Source organism: Alosa alosa, chromosome 5 (assembly GCF_017589495.1).
Source record: "Alosa alosa isolate M-15738 ecotype Scorff River chromosome 5, AALO_Geno_1.1, whole genome shotgun sequence".
Taxonomy (NCBI): domain Eukaryota; kingdom Metazoa; phylum Chordata; class Actinopteri; order Clupeiformes; family Clupeidae; genus Alosa; species Alosa alosa.
The window spans coordinates 31,417,692-31,439,110 of record NC_063193.1 but is presented as its reverse complement, the minus strand read 5'-3'; the positions used below and the strand labels follow the sequence as shown (position 1 = coordinate 31,439,110).

The 21,419-nt window shown below is 41.7% G+C and overlaps 1 protein-coding gene across 1 annotated transcript; it reads left to right on the top strand.

The window, feature by feature from the left end:
• The first annotated feature begins 203 nt into the window (after window positions 1-203).
• Window positions 204-21,115, top strand: LOC125294961 (major histocompatibility complex class I-related gene protein-like). The gene is made up of 7 exons (XM_048244044.1): window positions 204-393; window positions 8,058-8,321; window positions 9,304-9,585; window positions 9,923-10,210; window positions 10,347-10,466; window positions 18,981-19,028; window positions 20,889-21,115. The coding sequence occupies exons 1-7, from the start codon at window positions 336-338 to the stop codon at window positions 20,903-20,905; spliced, it is 1,077 nt and encodes a 358-aa protein (XP_048100001.1). The 5' UTR covers window positions 204-335; the 3' UTR covers window positions 20,906-21,115.
• The last annotated feature ends 304 nt before the right edge of the window (window positions 21,116-21,419 follow it).

The window sequence follows — 21,419 nt, the reverse complement described above, 5'->3', positions numbered from 1 at the left end:
GACAGAGCTGGGACACACTTGGGGAACCAATCATAGATCACTGAAAATGAAATCCCATGGTTCTCTGTATTTTTGCTTTCATCAGCCATTCAGGGTGAAAAATCTGGCATGCAGTCAAGCAAGATGAGCAGGAAGCAGACATTGTATAAATAGACTTGTGGTTTGTGTTGGAACTGCCGGGAGTCCACTGTATGGCAGTTTACTCCAAGCAGGGAGTAAAACACTTTTTCTTTATCAGTAAAATAAGAAGTATTATTGCTCTGGATAATAGTACTTATCGCTGGATTTGTGGAAGGAGAAGATATTGTAACTGTTTCGAACACAACTTGATCAGGATGTACAGGTGGCAGATATTTTTGGCTCTTTTCTCACTTGTCAAAGCTGCGGATACAGGTAATGATGATAATCAAAAAAGATAATCAAATATAATGTAATGAAGATAATCAAATATATGACTTGTTATGGTTTTGCAGTGTCCTACTGTGTTGCGTAGTATCCTACTGATAGTTTAGAATATTAATATTAACTAGATGTACCGCAGAGCGGTACAAAATATGACCGCCGCCCATTCCAGCACATTTTTTCCACAAAAAGAAATCACGCTGAAAGGCCTATATGATTCTAACTGTCTCACTAAATTGCATTATCCACACTCAATTCTCACTGGTATCTGCTAGACAACAAGTACCAAAACATGATTAGTTCATATATTTCACATGTAAAATTCATTTTATACAACCCCACCTCCATCTTGCCTGTTCATAATTCTGAGAAATTCTTGATTGTTTGCATTATGTTTATGTTATGTGTGTGGGTGTGTGTGTGTGTGTGTGTGTGTGTGTGTGTGTGTGTGTGTGTGCGCGTGCTTGTGCGTGTGCCTGCGTATGTGCCTGTGCATGCAAGCGTACATATGTCTACTGTGTGAGTATGTGTCATACGTATGAAAAACGATGGTTCCATGCTATCCATGTGGGGTTACATGCCCACCAATTTTCGTGTACCCCGGTCTTTCAGTGTCCCGGGAATCATTGACAGAAATTTGGGCATGCGAAAAAAAAAAAAAAAATTCCTTCAATTACAACACCTCATTTTTACTTTTTTGTGTTTAACTAGGTGGCGCTATACATGAAATGAGTGGTTATGGAATGGGTTGACATGGCCCCTTGAGATCAACATACAAAAAAAAATGGTCCTCCTAAACCCTACGGTTTTCTAGATATTCACAGAAAACTGTGTCTGCCCTACCCTCCTTCGGGGGTCCAGTCCAGCGGGGGGCTACAGATCAAAACGAAAAACGATGGTTCCATGCTATCCATGTGGGGTTACATGCCCACCAAGTTTCGTGAACCCCGGTCTTTCAGTGTCCCGGGAATCATTGACGGAAATTTGGGCATGCGAAAAAGAAAAAACAAATCTGACTAAACCTATATGACCGCCGCTTCGCTGCGCGGCGGTCATAATAACGATATCAAAGAAAGTTGATATGTTGTCTTACATTATTAATAACGATATCAAAGAAAATGATTTGCAGTTGAAATATGTCAGAGCCATGCTCAAATCAACTGTTTAGATGTCTCCTTGGCTATTAATTAAGAGAGTTATTTTGATTTGCATTGTTAATCCCCTTTTTCAATTAAATATCAGGCTAGTCAGAATGTGTCAGTTTGTTTAATTGTTTAAGGTAGGTATTTCAAGAGAGAAAGAACAGAATATGACAGCAGTACACAATGTGTACGTGTTTGCTCATAAGTGGGTATAAAGAAGTATATAATCAAACACAAATCTGATACCCATGTTGAACAATAATAATCAGCATGCCAGTGACCACCCCCCCACAAGGTCTCATTCCAACAAATCCAGTCCACTGTATGACTTTGACACCCCTGGTCTAGAAGAGCAGTCACAGGCCATCCACTGCACTGTCAGTGTACATTTCTCACCTTGAGAAGCTTGGCCACTCACTGGGATATTGACTTGACCTCGAGGGCAAGGCTGTGGTTAATCTGTGCTGGTGCTGGTGCTATCTCGGTGGGACTGCCAGTCACAGGTTGTCCCTTTGCCATGACTGGGTTGCGTTTCTAGACGCCTTTGGTCTTTTCAAGCATCCCACAGCACAGTGTTTCTCTCCCCCACAAGCAAAGCAGTGGTTACAGTCAGTCTGGCCACTGGAGAAGCATGCAGGGCAGTCAGTCTGGCCACTGGAGAAGGATGCAGGGCAGCCAGTCTGGCCACTGGAGAAGCATGCAGGGCAGTCAGTCTGGTCACTGGAGAAGCATGCAGTCTGGCCACTGGAGAAGCATGTACAGCAGGGCAGTCAGTCTGGCCACTGGAGAAGCATGTACAGCAGGGCAGCCAGTCTGGCCACTGGAGAAGCATGCAGGGTGCCGAGTCTGGTCACCGGAGAAGCATGCAGGGCAGTCAGTCTGGCCACTGGAGAAGGATGCAGGGCAGTCAGTCTGGTCACTGGAGAAGCATGCAGTCTGGCCACTGGAGAAGCATGTACAGCAGGGCAGTCAGTCTGGCCACTGGAGAAGCATGTACAGCAGGGCAGCCAGTCTGGCCACTGGAGAAGCATGCAGAGCAGTCAGTCTGGCCACTGGAGAAGCATGCCGGGTGCCCAGTCTGGTCACTGGAGAAGCATGCAGGGCAGTCAGTCTGGCCACTGGAGAAGCATGCAGGGCAGCCAGTCTGGCAACTGGAGAAGGATGCAGGGCAGCCAGTCTGGCCACTGGAGAAGCATGCAGGGCAGCCAGTCTGGCCACTGGAGAAGCATGTACAGCAGGGCAGCCAGTCTGGCCACTGGAGAAGCATGCAGGGCAGCCAGTCTGGTCACTGGAGAAGCATGCAGGGCAGTCAGTCTGGTCACTGGAGAAGCATGCAGGGCAGTCAGTCTGGCCACTGGAGAAGCATGTACAGCAGGGCAGCCAGTCTGGCCACTGGAGAAGCATGTACAGCAGGGCAGCCATTCTGGCCACTGGAGAAGCATGTACAGCAGGGCAGCCAGTCTGGTCACTGGAGAAGCATGCAGGGCAGTCAGCCTGGCCACTGGAGAAGCATGCAGGGCAGTCAGTCTGGTCACTGGAGAAGCATGCAGGGCAGCCAGTCTGGTCACTGGAGAAGCATGCAGGGCAGTCAGTCTGGCCACTGGAGAAGCATGCAGGGCAGGGCAGCATGTACAGCAGGGCAGCACCAGGGATCCTCTCTTACTGGTCTGTTCTGCTCTGGGACATCAGCAGTCACAATGAGGCCGAGGCTCAGGGGTGGATGCTTCACTGATGCAATAGCATTAGACTGGAGGGAGCTTACAACCATGTGTCAGGGCCTGAACTTGAGCACTCAGCTGTGGAGGAACACGTTTGTGTCTCATACCTGATATCCACATCCATCTGTTGGGACGTGAACACTAGGGATCTATGTGTTCTGTATTTGTCAGAATGTATTTTAAAATAAAATACTAATACACTAAATTGAAATAATTTAAAATCAAAATAAACTAGAAATGTAATGCCAGAGGAATTACAATAGTGGATGGAAAGCTGCTGGGTTAATGTTGGTGGGGAGATTCCTGAAAAAAAAAAACATTGAATCACTTAATCTTTGCGTTCATACAAACCCTTGTACCAAAAAACCTTGTGCGTCAGGCATTCTTGAGATATCACACTCAAGGTGGGTTTGGCCTTGACATTTGACTTCATCATTGAGTCCATACAAATGTTCACACCAAATTTGAAGCATGTGCGTCAAGCCGTTCTGAAGTTGTGACACAAGCATGAAAGCTGGCCTTTGGAAAATGTAATTCAGAGTATGCAATGCAAGACTACTGTACCTGCAAAACGGGGCTTTCAGTTGGTGTTGATGACTGCTCATTCTGCAGCCAGCTAACAATTACTTTGTCAATGTTAAAATAATTGAATCAACGTCAACTGCAACATTTATTCTACATCACTTTTGCACCCTTCATTAATATTAAAGCAACGTTGAAATTCTAACTACAGATCAATGGGATTTCAATGGTATTTCCACTAAAATGAATATTGAAACAATGTTGAAATTACAACCAAACTAAAGATCAACGTGATTTCAGTGCTATTTCAATTGATATTAAATATTAAATTGATATTAGCCTAATCTGGCAAAATATTGGGAAATTCATATCCTGCTTTATCTACAGCCAGGATAAATTTGGCTAGGCCTAGGTATGTCTTGTTTAGGCTACACAAGCTTGCATGAATAACCATTGACAACTTGTTATCAGTTAAGCAAGTGCATTTATTCACTCTTCATCTAGAAATTCATGTGTACTGTGTTTTCCTGCCATCCATAGCAGTTGCAGTCAGCCTGATCCTTCAGTAGCAGAGTGAAGCGGCACCTAACAGAAATAGAAGGGGGGCAGCTGTTAGATAAATATGTTCAACTGAGCAACAAACTAACAGCTAAGCCTACAATCAAGTTATTTTACGCCAGTGGTTCTCAAACTTTTTCTTTTATTCCCCACTTAGATCAAGGGGGCATTTTTAAACCCCACCTGTCCCTCATCGCTCTAAGAAAGTGGTAGGTCAAACTTAAAATTGTCAAATTTATTGAAATAATAGCAAGTTCCAAATATATCCTTGGCAGCAGAGTTAAAATCAGCTGGTGCTGCAGATATAATGAATAAATACATAATGTGCCATTGTAAATTACACACACATATTTCTGTTTTCCAGCAACATATTAGGAAGCATAGGCCAATATTTTACAGCATTGTACAATAGATTCAATGAAATACCAACATGCTGCATTAAATGGATCACTGCTGGTTGGGAAATATTTTTGAAATAAACTTTGCAGGGATGTGATGTAGGCCTACAGTGGCTCCCGAATCAGACGTTTCAGTGATTTCACTCAGATTCTCAAAAGCATAATACTGTCGTGATCGAGGCGCCTGTCCCATACCTCAAGTTTTTTGGTGAATGCAGTAATCTCAGATCTGCTAGGTGAGGTAGGTGCTTGTCTTAGCCTTGTAACTGGAGATTTAACTCATTGAGCCACTCATACAAACGTAGTTCAAAACGAAGGCTAAGTTTCAGCCAGTGATTGTTTGCCATTTCCCTCGTCAGGCCAGCTATCGCTACGAAAGGCGGCTGGCTGGCAATTTGAGTGCTTAGCTAGCTGCTACCGCTTCCACTGCACACAACGCGAACCTAGAAACATGAACTTACTATGTTGCTAAGCTACAAGTTTAAAGCTAACGCCAGCTTGCTTGCTTACTTGATTAGCCGAGTCGTTTTAAACAGACTTCACACACTCCATTCAAATACAAAACACAAAATAATTGTAACTTACATTGGGTATGGTAGGAAAACGTCCGTTTCGTCGTCGTTTGTTGGACGAACCAGACAACAAGAACGTAAAAGTTAATCCAGTTTAATGAATGTTGATATTCAAATAGTTTAATGGCTGTGTATAAGTAGATATTTGACGATAACTGAAAGTTGGAATGGCTCTAATGTTTGCTAGCAGTTATGCTAAGATTTTTAACTATGCTAACCATGCTACTTAGCTAATGATTTATAGCAGTGCTAGCAATGCTAACTATGCTAACCATGTTACTTAGCTAACTTAGCTAAAATTTTCTAGCAGTTTTGCTAAACATGCTAACTATGTTAGCAATGCTAACATGCTAACTATGTTAACCATGTGACTTAGCTAACCCAGCTTATCATTTTTAGTAGTTATGCTAACTAGCATGCTAACATGCTAACTATACTAACCATATGACTTAGCTAACCTAGCTAATCATTTTAGTAGTTATGCTAACTATGCAAACTAGCATTCTAACATGCTAACTATACTAACCATGTGATTTACCTAACCTAGCTAATCATTTTTTGTAGTTATGCTAACTAACATGCTAACAATGCTAACATGCTAACTATATTAACCATGTGACTTAGCTAACCTAGCTAATCATTTTAGTAGTTATGCTAACTATGCTAACCATGTGATTTAGCTAACCTAGCTAATCATTTTTAGTAGTTATGATAACTATGCTAACTAGCATGCTAACAATGCTAACATGCTAACTATATTAACCATGTGACTTAGCTAACCTAGCTAATCATTTTAGTAGTTATGCTAACTATGCTAACCATGTTACTTAGCTAACTTAGCTAATTATTTTTAGCAGTTTTGCTAAAAATGCTAACAATGTTAGCAATGTTAACATGCTAACTAGCTACACTGGGTAGGAGTCATAGTTGATGACAAGTAACAGTTACAATGGCTGAACAGTTAAAAAGTTCAGTAGTTTAAAGGGTTAAATTGTTTAACAGTGAAATGTTGTAGTGAGGACTTTTATTTTGAAACAGTTTTTGGCAGAGGAAGCAGTTGAACAGGATGTGTAGTCTTAATAGGGCCAGTTTGTATGCTTAAAGCCTGAGACTGGCAGTTGATCCAGGTGGCCTGAACACCTGCCATAGGATTCTAATTGCTTAACGGCCGTATTATGATGTCACAATCGGCAATGTTAAGTCTATGGGGATTTTTAAAAAGTTTTTCTTTAATAGTTTAAAAAGTATAAAAGTTTCAAAGTTGAAAAGACATAGCAGCTTCGTCCGTTTGAATACGTTACAAAGTTTGAATGAAGTTTCTAAGTTAAACTGTTCAAGAGAAATAGCGTACGGAAAAAGTGGTAAGCGGAATAATAATAAGAAGTTGTTGCCTAGGAAGAACAGTACAGTGCATTTTCATGCACTGTAATAATAAGAAGAAGAAGCCAGGAGATTTCAAGATAGTGGATTCCATCCACTATAACTACAACATACAGTACAGTAGCCATATTATGTATCAAATAAAATTGTGTATTTTTGTATTTTAAAAACACTCAAAATACATTTTTCAACGAAGCATGAAATCACTTTGCAAATCAGCTTTTTTTACCACAAACATTTAGCATATGAAAACTATCTAGTGGTAGCCTGGTCCTACCAGACTCGCGTACGTACATTTCATTTGTACAGAGAGTCTGGCCACTCTCCATTGCCAAGCGTTAACTTCCTTGAAGGCGGGTACTCTGTTGAAGTTTAAAGCTATTGGATCCAATGAGCCACTCTGGATCTGCCATAACCAATCGCTAACGTTTGGTCGGGACGTATGTCATGCTCAAACTAGTGTACGACCTCAACGTCATCTCCCTCTGTTCGCTGATTGGACAGGTAAAATTTGGCTGGAGAAAACCCGCGAATATACCGAAAACCCAAACGATGTACTGAAGGAAAATGACAATTGAGCGGAAGTATGTAGGGAGGCGGAGCCAGGCTAATATAGTGTGGCAGTTACTGTAAGCACAAAAATGTTGTTGATGAAGCCTGTCGTAGAAACAATGGTGTCCAAACTGTCTGTCTCTGTGAACCTATTTGTCGCTAGGAAGTTTGTGTAAAAACTGTGTAATGCTTTGTTACAAACTGGCATTGCTATGTATTGTAGCAATAGTTAACAAACAGAGACAATAGCTCTCCCTTCATCAATCTGTTTACTGATATTGTTGTAACTGATATCAGATGTATTGTCGCCAATTTGCCTACTATGTACTTTGAATTCTTTTCTGTGTAGGAGGGGAAGATCTTTGAGAACAATCATGCTTCCAGTGATGTTAGTGTGGTGGGAAGTGTTTCAATACGGTGACCGTATGTCATGAGGACGGGTTATGGTCACGGGTTGAGTGTGTTGTCATGGGGCAATTATTCCACCGTTTAAGCTCGAGCTTGCTGTATGTAGAAAATAGCTTTCTGATCTGTGATTCAAGGACATTTATTTGAGAGGCCCAATAGGTTCCCATAGCATGTGTGTTGTCTGTAGGCCTGACTGCTCCAGTGAATGTGTTGCATTAGAGCCTCCTAATATGCCTCCATGTTGACTCTCAGTTTCTCACAGCCTGCTAATATGCCTCCATTTAAACCCTCACAGCCTGCTAATATGCCTCCATCTAAACCCTCAGGTTCTCACAGCCTGCTAATATGCCTCCATCTAAACCCTCAGGTTCTCCCCTGCTAATATGCCTCCATCTAAACCCTCAGGTTCTCACTCCTTATGGATCATGGGAACATACATCAGAGGAAAGACTCCGTTTCCAGAATTCTCAGTGTATCTGATGTTGGATGATATTGAGTTTGGGTACTATGACTCAAATGAAAACAAAGCAATACACAGAGACATCCATGATGCCCCGTACAACATAGTTGATGCAGAAGATATAGATTTTGCTTCATACTTTGAAAATTTGTATGACCGAGTTAAGCTTAGATCATCCAATGTAAAGGACTACTTCAACCATACAAATGGTAAGCTGATCAATAAGAAACAGTGTCTGTACATTAAAAGTTGATAATAATAACTAACAAGCAATCAGCTGAAAGCAAGACTTAACATGCAAATGTTTGTACTAATAAAAGTGATATACATGCTATGCTATATTGCTATCGCCTGATGTGTTGGACTTTCGGCATCATTGGGCTATTTGGTGGGGTTGTCATTCCTATATCAAGGCATATCATTCCTAGAGTCCGTTCCATATGCTCTTACCACCTTTAGTCCACTCAGCAATGTTGTGATTATTGATACATACACCTACATACAAGGTGCAGTCAGCGATCACATGTGATTTCAAGCCCATAGCATTTTTGCCACATTTGACATTCATCCTCTCACAATCCGCTAGCTGCCCATTCCAGCAGCCCAGGCTCCACTTATTGGACACAGTGGGTGGGCACCTTGTCCCCCAGACAAAAACAAAACCCAGTGTGGTGTTTCTCTGGGAATACTGAAGGGAGGAGTGAGCTACGTCTCTGGTGTGTTTTGTTTGGTCCTTGTGTAACGGAGGCGAACTGAGCTAGCGTGCTAGCTGCCCGTGTAAATTCTCACACCCCTAACCTTAAGAGCGCTTCTAACCGCTGAGGCGGAAGCCTGGGCTTTTAGCGTGGTGTTCATCTCCCATGCCGGTGTGTGTAGAGGTGGCGGGTTCGAGGGCCGTGAGCGGCGGACCAATTACGACCTCTGTTACACTTGCTTAATATATAATATGTTGTTTTTGACAGAAGAGTCTGGTAATAAATTTAAATATAAACAAACAAACAAATGTGACTTCCTGCTCGATCGCTGACTACACCTTTAAGCTTTTTTGTGGGAAGGTTTTGTGCAGGAAGTTATTCTTCAAACCATAAAGGAATTTAATAATAATATTTTAAGAATGTTTTAGAAAAGTTGTAAAAGATTTTGAAAAGTTTATGAAAAAGAAACCGTTTGGAAACGTTGTTGTTTTCCCAGATGTTTATGTTTATCAGAGAGCTATTGGATGTGAGCTACTGGGCGATGATCGTCCAGGACCAATGTATACTAAGGATGCTTACAATGGGGAGACTGTAGTTGTAGACCAATACGATGCAGATCAGGATGCTCTTCGCATTAATTGGAGATGGCCAGATATAAAGGATAAAACATGGATTCAACAAATCAACCTCCCCTTGCAGTACAGAGTCCTTTACCCCACCTGCATCAATTTTCTCCAAAGGCATCTGGTCAAACAAAAGAACCGTGTTCTGAAAAAAGGTAACCATTGTGCAGTGCTTGATAGGAGACTACTGAGCTCCCTGTAGACCTCCTCAATACATTTATCAGAAACCAACAGTGATTATGCACACAATGTGTTGTGACATGATATTGGCAATGAAAAACAAAAACAGGTTTTGACATGAAAAGATTTCATGACATGCAGCCATTTATCACAGGAATTATCTAATGAGTGTGTAGTTGCACATTTCTAAAATATTGCATACTGCATTTAGTATTCCATTGTAACACCAAACCCAGTCAGACACCAATCAAAGAATCTGTGACATATTGATGGTAGTACCATGCTGTTTAATAATCTTTTCCCACCACACAGTGAAGCCCAGAGTCAGGCTCCTCCAGAAGACACTCCCAGACTGTGGAGGGGCCAAAGTGACCTGCCTGGCCACTGGTTTCTACCCCCGTCACATCAACCTGACCCTGCTCAGAGACAGCCAGCCTGTGTCTGACCACCAGATCATTGGGGGGGAGCTGCTACCTAATGGAGATGAGACGTACCAGATGAGGAAGAGCCTGGAGGTCAGCGCAGAGGAACTACAGCATCACCACTACACCTGCACAGCTGAACACCTCAGCCTGGACAACAAGCTGGACATTGGCTTAGGTATTACCTGGATGTCAGGAGTATGTTTTGTGTTAAACCCTTACTGTATTGTGTGAGTTAAACCCTTACTGTATTGTAATATTTATAACAACAATATACAACAATATTAATATTATTTTTTTACTGTTGCTGGCAGAGCGTGAGTGGGATTCAGGAACAACAATCATATTATCATCTGTGAAGGCTGTGGCAGTGTTGGTGTGTGTGGTTGGAGCCACCTGTGCCGTCATTATATGGTGGTGGAGGAGACGCACAGGTACAGTACACCTGTGTTATTATTATATGGTGGAGGAGGAGGAGACGCACAGGTACATTACACCTGTGTTATCATTATATGGTGGTGGAGGAGACGTACAGGTACAGTAGTACACCTGTGTTATCATTATATGGTGGAGGAGGAGGAGACGCACAGGTACAAGGATACAAGGATACAAGGAAGTTTATTGTCACATGCATATAGTTACTGGAAGTAAGAAATGCAGTGAAATTATGTCTGGTGTCAGCCTATGTGTGCATTTATAGGGGGGGTAAAAAGTGCAGTAGAAGAGGGGTTTAGTAGATTAAGTGGCAAGGGCTGCATAAAAAAGGTGGGGGAGGATTGGGATTGCGGGGGGGGGGCACCAACAAGGAGCACCCAAGAGCAATAGGGGCAAGGAAAAAAACCCTTACCAAGGAAGAAACCTTGGGCAGATCCACGGCTCAAGGGGGCTAACCCAACTGCCAGGGTCTTGGTGTGTGTGTTGGGGGATGACAGGGAGATGGGATAGTGTGCTGTGTATGTGGGGAGGGACAGTGTGCAATATGTGTGTTGGAGAAGCTTCCTCATGAGACAATGTGCTGTGTATTGGGGGGGGTACTGCAAGTATGGTGAAGGGACTTACTATTGAAAGCAGAGTACTGTATGTGAGTGATGACAGTGAAGATGTGTGTGTGTGGGCGGGAGGGGAGTGGAGCAGTGACTGTGTGTGTGTGTGTGTAGTGTGTGTGTGTGGGTAGGTGGGGGCAGTGTGCTGTAAGTATGTAGAGGATGTGTGTTGGAGAAGATCCTGAAGACAATGTGCTGTGTATGTAGGGAGGGGGGGGGAGTGTACTGCAAGTATGGTGAAGGGACTTACTATTGAAAGCAGAGTACTGTATGTGAGTGATGACAGTGAAGATGTGTGTGTGTGGGCGGGAGGGGAGTGGAGCAGTGACTGTGTGTGTGTGTGTGTAGTGTGTGTGTGGGTAGGTGGGGGCAGTGTGCTGTAAGTATGTAGAGGATGTGTGTTGGAGAAGATCCTGAAGACAATGTGCTGTGTGTGTATGGAGGGGGGAGTGTACTGCAAGTATGGTGAAGGGACTTACTATTGAAAGCAGAGTACTGTATGTGAGTGATGACAGTGAAGATGTGTGTGTGTGGGCGGGAGGGGAGTGGAGCAGTGACTGTGTGTGTGTGTGTGTAGTGTGTGTGTGTGGGTAGGTGGGGGCAGTGTGCTGTAAGTATGTAGAGGATGTGTGTTGGAGAAGATCCTGAAGACAATGTGCTGTGTATGTAGGGAGGGGGGGGGGGCAGTGTGCAGCAAGTATGTAGAGGAGGCTTACTGTAGCAAGCAGCGTGCTGTATGTATGTGAGGTGATGACAGTGATGATGTAAGTGTGTGTGTTTTTTGTGTGTGTGTTGGGGATGGGGGTGGGGGTGGGGGCAGAAAGGCTAGGCAATCAAGGACATGGGTAGATAGATGGAGGAGAAATCAAAAATAATAAATAAATATAGCCGCAAGCGGCAATGGCGGGCCCGAGCACCTGCGGGCCGCAACCCGTGACATTTCGGAATCCAACAAAGCACCGACGTGGTCCGTTTGTGAAATGTACATATTTGATGCGTGTGCTATTTGTTTTTGTATTTTATTTTCTGGCACATTTACTTGCTTGGCCAGGTGGGGGCGCAATGCAAGGCAGGCCCATTGGGTGTCACCATAATCATAATATATATTAACCTGAGAAATTTCAGACCATTCATTTTAAGCAAAGAACATTTCTGATACACTTTTTGGTTGGCCAGATGGTGGCGCTATGTTAGGCATGAAAATTACACATGTGAATATCATCACAATAATGATATCCAAAATGTTTGTAAACTTTCAGATCAATCACTTAAGGCATTGTCCATTTCTGGCACATTTCCTGCTTGACCAGGTGGTGGCGCTATGCCAGGCAGGCCCATTGGGTGTCTGGATATCATCATAATCATAATATCTATTAACCTGAAAAGTTTCAGACCATTTATTCAAAGCATAGAGCATTTCTGGCACATTTCCTGCTTGGCCAGAAGGTGGCGCTATGCTAGGCCTGTGAATTACGCATGCGAATATCATCACAATAATGATATCCAATATTTTATAAAGTTTCAGATCAATCACTTAAGGCATTGTCCATTTCTGGCACATTTCCTGCTTGGCCAGGTGGTGGCGCTATGCCAGGCAGGCCCATTGGGTGTCTGGATATCATCTTAATCATGATATCTATTAACCTGAGAAGTTTCAGACCATTCATTCAATGCACTGTGATTTTGACATGACATCAACTTTGACATGAATCGGATCAACCGATGGCGGGCCCGAGCACCCCGGTCCGTAACCCGTGACATTTCGGAATCCAACAAAGCACTGACGCGGTGCGTTTGTGAAATGTACATATTTGATGCATGTGCTATTTGTTTTTGTATTTAGTTTTCTGGCACATATACTTGCTTAGCCAGGTGGGGGCGCAATGCAAGGCAGGTCATCATAATCATAATATATATTAACCTGAGAAATTTCAGACTATTCATTTTAAGCAAAGAACATTTCTGATGCACTTTTTGGTTGGCCAGATGGTGGCGCTATGTTAGGCATGGAAATTACACATGTAAATATCATCAAAATAATGATATTTAATTAAAATTTTATAAATAAATTCCAAAAACTATTCTGACTTTGGCCAGCTGTTGGCGCTATGCCAGACAGGCATATTGGGTGTTTGGATGTCATATACACCTAATATGATTAATCTGATGCATCTGATTGTGATATCCAACAGACGTGGAAAAAACACATTCCTTCTCTTGCCAATTGGTGGCGCTATGCAAGGCATGTTAATAAGACATATGAAATCATCATCATGATATCTTATTTTGTGTAAAATTTCAGATCAATCAGTCAAAGCATTGAACATTTTTGGCCAGATGGTGGCGCTATGCTAGGCATGTGAATTCCACATGTGAATATCATCACAATAATGATATCCAATATTTTGTAAAGTTTCAGATCAATCAATAAAGGCATTGACAATTTCTGGCACATGTTCCTGCTTGGCCAGGTGGTGGCGCTATGCCAGGCAGGCCCATAGGGTTTCTGAATATCTTCATAATCATAATATCTATTTACCTGAGAAGTTTCAGACTATTCATTTAAAGCATAGACCATTTCTGGCACATTTCCTGCTTGGCCAGATGGTGGCGCTATGCTAGGCATGTGAATTACACATGTGAATATCATCACAATAATATCCAATATTTTATAAAGTTTTAGATTAATCAGTTAAGGCATCGTCCATTTCTGGCACATTTCCTGCTTGGTCAGGTGGTGGTGCTATGCCAGACAGGCCCATTTGGTGTCTGGATGTCATCATAATCATAATATCTATTAACCTGAGAAAATTCAGACCATTCATTCAATGCACCGTGACTTTATGACACATTTCCTGTTTATGTGGTGAGATATTGAAACCATAATATATTACAACATATCAAAAATCCCTTCACAATTTAACATCAGCAACATCGTGGCATAATGTTTGTCAAATTTCACATGAATCTGACAAACCGTCTAGGAGGAGTATGTTCAAATTGATTATGTGCAATCAGTATAATTGTCATTCTTTCTGTTGCCAGTTGGTGGCGCTATGCCAAACATGCATTATGGGCATGTGAATATTATCATTAACATGGTGTTCAATGACCTGTGAAATTTAAAACATTTTAAGCCATGCATGATGAATTATGACACATTTATTGTTTATGTGAAACGGTATTAAAATGAATAATTTCGCCATTTCGTCAAATTACAACATATCAAAAAAAGCTTCACAATTTAGAATCAGAAACATCTTGGTGTCATGTATACCAACTTGGACATGAATCGGATCAACCGTCTAGGAGTATGTTAAAATTGATCATGTCCACAACACACAAAATCTCAATTACCTCACTTCCTGTGGGTGTGGCTAATGGCATGTTAATACAAAAGTTGTTTGTTTTTGGGAGTTACATACACCCACCAAATTTGGTGTGTGTATCTAAAACTATATGCCAACCACAAGTCACAGTGACATAAGGGGGCGCTATGGAGTTCATGGGAAGCACCTCTTTTGGCATCACGATTCATCACATATTTCATCACATATTAGTCTGCACAAAATCCCAAATACCTCACTTCCTGTTGGGCGTGGCTAATGCATTGTACATACGAAAGTCGTTCATCTTGGGGAGATACAGACACCTACCAAATTTGGTGTGTGTAGCTGAAAGTATATGCCCACCACGGGATCAGTCATCTAAGGGGGCGTAAGGGGGCGCTAGCGAGTCCCTGGGCCATACCCGGGGCCAAGCTTTTTTACCTAGCTGCTTTGTGTGACACCTGACGTGTGTGCCAAATTTCAAGACTTTTCGATTATGTTAACCACCTCAAAATATATTCCAACCACGGGATCAGTCACCTAAGGGGGCGCTAGCGAGTCCCTGGGCCGAGCCCGGGGTCAAGCTCTTGTACCTAACTGCGATGCGTGACACCTGACGTGTGTGCCAAATTTCAAGAGTTTTCGACCATGTTAACCACTTCAAAAACAGGGGCCTGTACTACGAAGCGGGGTTTCTGGCTTATCTGGATAACTTCGAGAGTAACTTGATCACGTGTGGCGTAACTTCCCGATTAACCCGTACTACGGAAGGTGGATAGGTTTTAACCGAGGTATGCTGCCATGGCAATTTACGCTGCATCTCAAACCTGCTCCGACCAGGTTATGTTCTTGGTTAACCCGAGGTTTCCGTTAACCACACCCTTTATAAGAAGGGCTACCACCCCTCCACTAACAATTTCTCCTGAGACATGTCGGCGTACCTAGATGATCCATACGACATTGGAGCGCAAATCGTGAGGGACTCTCTTCGCAGGGCGAGGGGTTTTAGAGACCGTCAGAAAATATATAAAGCCTACCCGGACGATATTCTCTATGAAGATATAGATTGTCAGCCGAGGGAATTCGTTATCTTTGTCAGATGATCTAGGAAGACGTCTCATAGCAATGCCCGTACGTGGACATTCATGTATTCAATCGGTGATGCAAGAATACTGTATGTCCGAAAATAAATCGGACATAGGCCTACAGTATGCTGAACATCTGAGCAAGAATAGCCTAAAATAAATCGGACATGGCCTACAGTAGGCCTAATAAATAAAAATCACCATTTTAACAAACTTGTTGAATTGAATGTCATATTACTGTACCCTGCACATAAAGGCTACACATTTCCACAGCACCAGAATCCGACCGAATGCCTCCCTCAACCCCCCCATAATCGGCCTTCCACTATTATTTATGATGGCCAACTCCTCTGCTACTGTAAAACACTCTGGTGCCTTTCCTCCTACAGTAGTGTTCAAAGACACCTTTTTCTTGTTAGCTGTAAAACAGAGGCCAAGGCTATAAGCTAGGCCTACATGTTTTCATAATTAAGAAATATTAATGCAAGCTATAACTATATAAACCTACTATTCTGAATAATGTTTTTGTGTTTCATTTTCACCTGCTGCCATGTGCGTTTGGCAATGGTGTTGCATCTGAAATGTTCACAGGATTAGGCATACACTAAATCAGTCAATGGGGGCTTAAACATTACATTATCCTTATTACTGTAATCTATATGCCCACTTCTGAATTGGGTTGCATCTGTAGGCCTTTCTATGAACTCAAAATAGGCTATTTAATTATTTCAACTCATTTCAGACATTCCGCAAGCTACTAATCCTCCGTAACACATATGTGAAGAACATGTGGGAATAAATTGAATTTTCCTTGGGGATCAATAAAGTATCTATCTATCTATCTAAAACTTTACTTTTAGGCATTTAGGCTACCCGATCTGCAATACGTTGCCAACAGCCTTGCTTTGTTCCCTGCCGACGTATTTGATTTTTGTCGTAGAGTGGGTTTTAATTCCTCATAACTTGTCATAATAATTCATCTGTAAAATAAGATGATCGCGTCATCATTGAAAGTGGTGACTTGCGCTGCAACCCGCCCCTTTTATGTGAACGCGCACAAACCCCAATGAGGTTAACCCCGGCTCAACAAATCAACTTCATAATCAGCGTCGTAGTACCGATTAACACCACTTAAGATAACCAGGTTTTGTCAACCCTGGTTTAACAAAGTAACCCTGGGTTACATCTGGGTAGGTTAAGCTCCGTTCGTAGTACAGGCCCCAGGTAGAGACTTAGCTTTGTAACTGTTCTTGAACTGTGTGTAGCAGTGATCCAGTGTGTTGTCACCACGTGTAGGGAAGTGAATGTGTTGAATAAATTCAGGCATGGACCGGTTCAGATGTACTTGATTGAAATCACCGCCACAATAAGCGCCTTCAGGGTGCGTGTGTTGTTGTCTATTTAACACTTCTTGCAATTCTGAAACCGCAGCATCTGTGTTGGCTTGTGGAGGAATGTAAACAGCGTTGAATATTACCGAAGTAAACTCATGAGGCAGGTAGAAGGGTCGACAGACGATCGCTATAGGTACAGTACACCTGTGTTATCATTATATGGTGGTGGAGACGTACAGGTACAGTACACCTGTGTTATCATTATATGTTGGTGGAGGAGGAGGAGACGCACAGGTACAGTACACCTGTGTTATCATTATATGGTGGAGGAGAAGATGCACAGGTACAGTAGTACACCTGTGTTATCATTATATGGTGGAGGAGGAGACGCACAGGTACAGTACACCTGTGTTATCATTATATGGTGGAGGAGGAGACGCACAGGTACAGCACACCTGTGTTATCATTATATGGTGGAGGAGGAGGAGACGCACAGGTACATTACATTAGTGGCTACTGTGGTTCTAACTGGCTATTTGGTTTGGAGTCATTCAGGCATCAGTGAGCTTGCCGAAGTGAACTGCTATGCTGGCATATTATAAGATATCACTAGAAAGTTAGTCACTATTGTGTTGTAGGAAACAAAACCCTTGCCCTGACCTTCATTTATGGGGCAGCCGTGGCCTACTGGTTAGCGCTTCGGACTTGTAACCGGAGGGTTGCCGGTTCGAACCTCGACCAGTAGGCACGGCTGAAGTGCCCTTGAGCAAGGCACCTAACCCCTCACTGCTCCCCGAGTGCCGCTGTTGTTGCAGGCAGCTCACTGCGCCAGGATTGTGTGCTTCACCTCACTGTGTGTTCACTGTGTGCTGAGTGTGTTTCACTAATTCACGGATTGGGATAAATGCAGAGACCAAATTTCCCTCACAGGATCAAAAGAGTATATATACTTATACTTATACTTAATTCATGGATTGGGATAAATGCAGAGACCAAATTTCCCTTACGGGATTAATAGAGTATATAGATAGATACATACTAAATACAAATTATACTAAATAACACTTACTCTAAATCAAGTCTAAAACAGTATCCACATAGTGGGTGATTAAGCATGAGACGCTTGCAATGACTGAGGCAGGGACTGAGCCTGTGATTCTCTGTGCATAGTAAGGTAAGGTGTGTGTCATGGTGATGGTGCAAATGAGTAAGTTAAGCAAATGAGGCAAGGTAATATAAAAAAAAAAATATATAGAAAAAAAAAAAATAAATAAATAAAAAAAAAAAAAAAAAAAAAAAAAAATATATATATATATATATATATATATATATATATATAAAGGCATAAGTGTGGCCACAATCCGGCTGCGGGATGGAGAGAGGGGTTATGCATATGTGCTAATATAGCATGCAAACAGTGAAGCAGTAAGACAGTGGTAAAAGTGGCTAGTGGACAGACAGTACACAAACATGGAGAGGGTGGAGAGGCAGACAGACTATATATACGTATATACTTATACTTATATTGATAATGAAAGTTGCTAGGTTGTTAATCGCCTATAGAGGGCCGCTCAGACAATGACTGAAGTACCGTTTGTCATCTTATGAGGTTATGTGCCATCAAATGATTTTGGAAATGTTAAGTACATTAAGGTAAAAAAACTCTTAAGGGTGAATTTCACATAGACTTCACACCGTCTGGTACTAATATCCATAGTCTCATAAAAAACATTAAAGTAGTACTAATGCCATGATTATGCCAATCATTATATGGTCATAAATGTCATGAATGTTTGGACTCTCTGTGGAACATCTTTCCCTATTTCAGACAGTTAAACAGGAATATTAGTAGAAATAGGGGGAGGGGGCAGTAAACAGCACTACACTTTTTGAAATGTAGTCAGTTTTGAATCGTTTATTTTTGGTGGCTTCAGTTAAATCAGTAATGACATGATATCATTCAAAACATCCGTTCAGACTTTGCACTGTGTAATTCTGTGTAGTTCCATCTGCCCTTCATCTCCCATGCACATGTAAGAAGATAGCCTTGGGGAACCAGATGAACCAGTTAGATGAACTCATGGGTTTATAATGTTTTTGTTGTGTTATGTTCTGTATCCTTCACCTGTTTACTTGTGATGTATCACTGTATCATAGGTCAGGGCTCCCAGGCATCACAGTCGAGTACCTACATGTCTGCTCCAAGTGAGTAGCTCCTACAAAGTGCACACACACACACACACACACACACACACACACATATACACACACACACCTAAGCTAAATCGTCAGTGGCTGACACAAATTTTGCCCAAACCTGTTATAGATGCTCTATATAAAAAAGTGGTGATTTCTTGTGGCTTTGTTTGAGGGCAAAAATAGCTGAATGTATTTTATTGTGGTAGCAGTACTATGCACCTGCATCCCTTACATGCATGAGCTGCTGGATGCTGTACTGATCACTGAAGTAGACTTATTAGGATGCTGTACTGATCACTGAAGTAGACTTATTAGGATGCTGTACTGATCACTGAAGTAGACTTATTAGGATGCTGATCACTGAAGATAGACTTATTAAGATGCTGTACTGATCACTGAAGTAGACTTATTAAGATGCTGTACTGATCACTGAATAGACTTATTAGGATGCTGTACTGATCACTGAAGTAGACTTATTAGGATGCTGTACTGATCACTGAAGTAGACTTATTAGGATGCTGATCACTGAAGATAGACTTATTAAGATGCTGTACTGATCACTGAAGTAGACTTATTAAGATGCTGTACTGATCACTGAATAGACTTATTAGGATGCTGATCACTGAAGATAGACTTATTAGGATGCTGATCACTGAAGATAGACTTATTAGGATGCTGATCACTGAAGATAGACTTATTAAGATGCTGTACTGATCACTGAAGATAGACTTATTAAGATGCTGTACTGATCACTGAAGATAGACTTATTAAGATGCTGATCACTGAAGATAGACTTATTAGGATGCTGATCACTGAAGTAGACTTATTAAGATGCTGTACTGATCACTGAAGATAGACTTATTAAGATGCTGATCACTGAAGATAGACTTATTAGGATGCTGATCACTGAAGTAGACTTATTAAGATGCTGTACTGATCACTGAAGATAGACTTATTAAGATGCTGTACTGATCACTGAAGTAGACTTATTAGGATGCTGATCACTGAAGATAGACTTATTAGGATGCTGTACTGATCACTGAAGATAGACTTATTAGGATGCTGTACTGATCACTGAAGATAGATAGATACTTTATTGATTCCCAGGGGGAATTCAAGGTCTCAGTAGCATACAGACAACACACACACATTCACTAACAGCAGAAAAAGTAATTAGAAGTATATAATATAAAAAACACAACTAAGCAATAAGGACAGTAGAATATAAAGAATATACTAAACTAATATACAAATTATACTAAATAACACTTAATCTAATTCTAAAAAACAGTATCCACATAGTGGGTGATTAATCATCAAGAGGCGCTTGCAATGACTGAGGCAGGGACTGAGCCTGTGATTCTCTGTGCATAGTAAGGTAAGGTAAGGTGCTCTGTGTGAGTGAGTGTCATGGTGATGGTGCAAATGAGTCCAACAGTGCAACAGTGCAAGAATAAAGTCTATATATCTATATGTCTATATATATAACTATATTAAGAAAAGGTATAAGTGTGGCCACAGTTCGGCTGTGGCATGGAGCAACAGTGAGGCACTGGTGCTTATTAGGATTATTAGGATGCTGTACTGAACGCTGGCGTTTATTAGGACTTACTAGGATGGCTTTACTGATCACTGGCGCTTATTAGGACTTATTAGGATGGCTTTACTGATCACTGGCGCTTATTAGGACTTATTGGGGTGGCTTTACTGATCACTGGCGTTTATTAGGACTATTGGGATGGCTGTTCCCTTGCCTCTTGTTTGGGAGTTTGAGAGCCACATTTGGATTTGAAGAGGGAATGTAAATCATGAAGACGACTGTTGTGTTTGAACCAAACTGACGGCCTTTTCTTCTCTTCTCCGTAGGTGCAGATCTGGACTGAAGAGAAATGATGGAGCAAAAAACACGTCGTAAAGATGCTTCATGTCAAGTTCATGCAAATCATCTTTCAGAGATGCATTTAACACTGCTTGAGAATTGTTCCTTTTAAGCTCATCCTTGTTTTTCTTCAATCTCAACCTTATTATTCATGAATAGAATGTTCAAAGTTAAGATATGTTGAGATATGTTTGTGGTAAAAACACATTTTCACTGTTTTTCATGACTATTTTTCCAATTACTGACTATGTTCCCCTATAAATGGAAAATGGTCATTTTACTTGCACAATAAATGTCACCAATTTTGTCAAAATTTGCCGATTGTGGTTTTTACTGCCCTTTTTTTGAGGCTTCTTTATATTCTGCTGCTTCCACACAGGATGACAATCTGCCAAACAGGGGAGACACAGGACACACTATGGCAAACAAGCCTTTTATTTCTGCAGAGACAGACAGGCCAATCAGAAGCTGACTTTATATTCACAGCTGATTACAGAGTATTTTAAAAATATTTTCTT